The sequence below is a fragment of the Echinops telfairi genome, unplaced genomic scaffold (assembly GCF_000313985.2).
Source record: "Echinops telfairi isolate 266 unplaced genomic scaffold, ASM31398v2 ScPeMD7_17;HRSCAF=63, whole genome shotgun sequence".
In the NCBI taxonomy this organism is placed as follows: domain Eukaryota; kingdom Metazoa; phylum Chordata; class Mammalia; order Afrosoricida; family Tenrecidae; genus Echinops; species Echinops telfairi.
In genome coordinates this window covers 5236063-5241434 of record NW_022103914.1, presented here as the reverse complement: position 1 = coordinate 5241434, position 5372 = coordinate 5236063, and the positions used below count along the sequence as shown (strand labels likewise).

At 44.9% G+C, this 5372-nt stretch overlaps 1 protein-coding gene across 1 annotated transcript in view; it reads left to right on the top strand.

Annotated features, from left to right (window-relative positions):
* ZDHHC19 (zinc finger DHHC-type palmitoyltransferase 19) overlaps positions 1-5115 on the top strand; it is a 148348-nt gene extending 143233 nt beyond the window's left edge. Inside the window, exon 9 of the mRNA XM_013007147.1 lies at positions 5023-5115. Coding sequence (XP_012862601.1) covers positions 5023-5115 — 93 coding nt within the window. The remainder of the gene's footprint in view (positions 1-5022) is intronic.
* The last annotated feature ends 257 nt before the right edge of the window (positions 5116-5372 follow it).

The window sequence follows — 5372 nt, the reverse complement described above, 5'->3', positions numbered from 1 at the left end:
CCTAGATGGGTGCTTGCTTTAAGACAATCCTTTAAGACACCACATGCTGTTCTTTCTGATATAGGGACACCATCTCATTTCTTCACATCTTGCTATAACACCAGTATCTTCAGTGATCTCTTCATGAGGGTCAGTATCGAGTGGGGCCATGTCATAAGAACTAATTGTTCTTAGACTGGGGCTCTGATTAAGTGGGAGCTCAACATCCATTCATATAACTATGGTTTATATGTCACTGGTCCACTTTTGAGATATCACTACCCTTTTCCTGGAGAATATTATAAATCATCTCCATGGGGCATATTAATGTAACCAGTGGTGTATAATTTAAATCTCTGTTTAGAAAAGGAAAGCATGCATGTACAGGACAGCTTTTACAACTAAAATACATGGATGTTGACTTGTACAGATTAAAAACTTAAGTGATTAGACACTATTTACACAAACAATGAGGGGTGGAAATGGAGCAATGCTTTCCATAGATCATTCACAAAGACAGGCTCTGCCTGCTGGACTGGCATATCATAAAAAAGCAGAGATAGCGTGAAAGGAAGTGGCCATTTTGAGCTGCCATTTATTGGACCCACTAAAAGCATGAGACTTGACCAAAGTTGAATATCGTAACTTCCAAACCCATGACCTTGGGATAGTAGTCATCTGCTTCTTCTCACACTAGAGCATTTCGGCCTGAAGTCCAAGGGAGTGTTCAGCTCAGTGGTTCTCAACTTTCCTAATGCCGTGCGTGACCCTTTCATGCAGTTCCTCATGTTGTGGTGACCCCCCCAACCAGAACATTATTTTCGTTGCTACTTCATCACTGTGAGTTTGCTGCTGTTATGAATCGGGCGGTCTCTGTGAAAGGGTCGTTCGAGCCCCCAAAGGGGTCATGACCCGCAGGTTGAGGACCGCTCTTTCAGTCCCTCTAATCTGCTACAGGTGAGTCTAAAGTAAAGCCCAGTGTACCTAGTGGGGTTTCCAAATTGTATCCTTCTGGTGTGGCCTATGAAAGCTGTTGTGCACCTCAAAAAGACAGAGCCTACAGTCCCAGATAGCTATATTATCCTGCCTGTGTCCCCAAGGGCTGGATAGAAACTAGTTAAATTGCCTAACGAGGAACATACTACAGGGCGTATTCTCCCACTGGGGTCTATATAAGTAATGTGAAGCATTTTTTTCCCAATGGCATGTTGCTCCACCTGGTTTATCCAACAGAAATGAAATTACCTTTTCTGATACAGACATGTTTGCCTCTTCCTCACCTCCGACCCTCCACCTCTGGATTTGAATTTCCATTCAGGTTCACTAGGCACCCTTGTCTGTTGATTTGAGGCAACTGTGGAACGATGCTAAATGGCAGGAAATGAGTGGTCTTCTCCCTCTCTCTCCATCATGAGAAACGGACCCCAGTTGAAAGGAGGCCTGTTTTGTTGAAGTGGTCGTTAAGTGGTCGTTAAGGGGATGGTTTAGGGATTGTGAGCCCTAGACAGGCTCACCACCTCATTGATCAGGAGACTAGATTAGAAGATTCCATGCCCTGAGAACAGATGTCTGCCTTTGGCTTGCTGCTTATTCTTATACTAGTGGGCTTCTACAATATTTGCCCTTTTGTGATTGACTCACTTCACTCGGCAAAATGGTTTCCAAGTATCTCCACATCATAAGGTGTTTAGTAGTTTCATCACTGGTTTTTAGGGGTGCATAATATTCCATTATGGTTATGTACCAGAATTTCTTCATCCATTCTTCTACCGACAGGCATTTGGGCTATTTCCAGCTTCTTGCCATTGTGAACTGTGCTGCCTGTTCAGGTTCTGTCCCTTATTTTGGGGGGAGTACATAGCCAGCAGAGGTATTGCTGGGTTATATGGTATTTCTAGTCACAGACGTTGTAGGTAGCACCATGTTGCTTTCACAATAGCTGTGCACATTGACAAGCCCACAAGCAGGGTATAAGACATTCTTTCTTTTTTTTTTATCATTTTATTGGGGGCTCATACAACTCTTATCACAATCCATACATACATCAATTGTATAAAGCACATTTCTATATCCATTACCCTCATCATTCTCAAAACATTTGCTCTCCATGTAGGCCCCTGGCATCAGCTCCTCATTTTCCCCTTCCCTCCCTGCTCCCACCTCATGAACCCTTGAAAATGTATAAATTATTATTTTGTCATATCTTACACTGTCCGACATCTCCCTTCACCCACTTTTCTGTTGTCCGTCCCCAGGGAGGAGGTTATATGTAGATCCTTGTAATCAGTTCCCCTTCTCTACCCCACCCTCCCTCTACCCTTTCGGTATCACCACTCTCACCACTGGTCCTGAAGGGAGCATCCGTCCTGGATTCCCTGTGTTTCTAGTTCCTATCTGTACCAGTGTACATCCTCTGGTCTAACCAGATTTGTAAGGTAGAACTGTGATCATGATAGTGGGTGGGAATGAAGCATTTAGGAACTAGAGGAAAGTTGTATGTTTCATCGTCCGTTGCTACACTGCACCATGACTGGCTGTCTCCTCCCCACGACCCTTCCATAAGGAGATGTCCAGTTGCCTACAGATGGGCTTTGGGTCCCCCCTCCGCACTCCCCCTCATTCACAATGATATGATTTTTTTGTTCTTTGATGCCTGATACCTTATCCCTTTGACACCTCGTGATCACACAGGCTGGTGTGTTTCTTCCATGTGGGATTTGTTGCTTCTGAGCTAGATGGCCACTTGTTTACCTTCAAGTCTTTAAGACCCCAGAGGCTGTATCTTTTGATAGCTGGGCACCATCAGCTTTCTTGACATTTGCTTATTCACCTGCTTTGTCTTCAGGGATTGTGTTGGGAAGGTGAGCATCATGGAATGCCAGTTTAATAAAACAAAGTATTTTTGCATTGAGGGAGTACTTGAGTAGAGGTCCAATGTCAATCTGCTACCTTAATACCAAACCTATAAATATATGCACATAAATCTATTTCCCCATCCTCATATATAAATATATTTACATATGTACATGCCTTTATTTAGACCTCTTTAAATGCCCTTTGCCTCCCAGCTCTTTCCTCTATTTCCTTTTACTTTCCTCTTGTCCCACTATCATACTCAGCCTTCATTTGGGTTACAGTAATCCCTCTTGGTTACATTACCCTTGATCACGCCAAACCAGGCCTCCAAACCCTCCTCACCACCGATTTGGATCACTTGTTGTTCCCTTTCCCCTGGGTTTGTTAACACCACTTCCTTTCCTTTCTTATGTCCCCCCGGAACTGTTGGTCCATTGTTTTCTCCTCCAAATTGTTCATCCAGCCTATCTTATTTAGACAGACCTGTGGAGATAATAACACGCACAAAAACAAGACAGAGCAAAACCAAGCTACAAAAGAAAACAAAACAACAATTAAAAAGCCAATGACAAACAAAATAAAACAAAAACACAACACAACAACCAAAAAGAAAAGCTTGTAGTTAGTTCAAGGACTGTTTGTTGGCGTTTAGGAGTGTTTTCCCATGAGTCTGATGGGGTGCCAAGACCTGGCCCCAAAGTCTATTTTTTATGTTCCCTGGGGACTTCGTTGCTCTGTTCCCCTTGCTGTTCTATTGCATGCTCTTAGTGTTTTGCCTCGATGAGGGTGTAAGACTTTCAAACTCTCTGTACCCTCTCAGCATTGTTGTTTATTTTTTTTAATTAGGCTGTTGTGGGTATAAGGTGATATCTCATCATTGTTTTGATTTACATCTCCTAGATCATGAGCATTTTTTTCATGTGTTTGTTAGACATTGGAGTGTCTTTTTTGGTGAACTGTCTGTTCGTGTCTTTTGCCCACTTTTTAATTGAATTATTTTTAGGTTTTTATTGAAGTGTTGCAGAATTTTATAAGTCCCTTGTCTGTTGTGTCATTGCTAAAGATGTCTCCCCCCCACCCCCCCACCCCACCGTTCATGGACTCTCTTTTTGGAGAGGTGAAACTCGTGGGAAATAATTCAGATTAGAACAACTCACCAGTAAACCCATATTTCCCTTGTTTGTTCGGTGTTCTGCCTGCTGTGACTCAGTGCTCAGACCTGAAAGTATGTTATCTTAAACCCTTTTATGGCCTTGACGGGCTCCTCACAGTGTAGCTATTTGTGTACTTGTTTTATTGACCTCACTCGATTATTGGCCACGAAGCGCTAATGGAGTAGCGGTTATGCCTAGGCTACCAACCATAAACTCAGCAGTTTGAAACCATCAGCGGCTCCTTAAGAGAAAGATGATGCTTTTTACTTGAGTATAAAGAGTTACAGTGCCAGCTCTCCCCTGTCCTATATGGTTGCTGTGAGTCAGAATCGACTGATCTGGCAGTGAAAGTTTACTGACCAGGGGAGAGAGGGGGTGTCTCTTAGGAAAGAGTTTAAAATATGACAAGAACACAACTTTACCTGTTATACATTGCACAATCCTGTCACAGTCATGACACTGGATGTAGAAGTTAATGGGTGTCTATGGGGAAATCATCGCAAGATGATCACAGTGGAGGAGCTTCCTTCTGCCTACCTTTATCCTTTGTGCATAAACCTCCTTCATCCGTTTCCCCTAAATAGCCTGCTCTTCCCCGATTACCAAAGATAAAGCTCAGGACCATTTCTCCTTCCTGTCCCCTTGCATGTTCCTGCCGCAGCTTGGTGGTCAGAAAGGGGCTGTGGGGTCCTCAAGATGGCAGTTAGGTGCTGTCTTACGGACAATCCACCCTAACATATCGCTTGCTTCCATTTCCCCCCATTCCCTCACGTGCTACACATCATGCATCGCATCACTCTTGGCTGTGTGGCGTTTTCACACACAGTAAACACAGATTTGCACTTTGCTTGTAATTTACCCCGTTTGTTTCTCCTAAGTATTTCTGAGCCTGTAAAATAAATATTCATGATAAGGCTTTAATGGTTACATAATATTCCTTCAAGGACATATACTTGAACCTACAGAAATATTTCAGTGTTAAGTATCCAGGATTTAAGGGTAAATGCTTTCACCATTTGACCTTGCATGTCAGGGACTGGAGGTTAGTCAAGGTTACGTCCAGGGCTCCCAGTACCAGCGCAGCACCGGCAGCATCCGCGGGGCCCGGCGCCGAGGCGGAAGCTAAGGCACCAATCACACGGCTTCTTCGGGCACCTGCCGCCTTGGCGCCAATTCCCGCCTATCGCACGCCGCTCCGCCCGCGCGGCCGAGCCCCCGGGCTGGGTGCGCGCGCACCCTGGCCCGGAGCGGCCCCTGTCGGGAGCCCCCTCTTAGGTGTACGTGAGGCCGGAAGTGACGTCGGGCCCAGGAGGCCGGAGAGGGCGGAGCTAGACTATAAATGACCTGTTAGGGGCGCCGACACCGGCAGAGGCGACCAGGGTC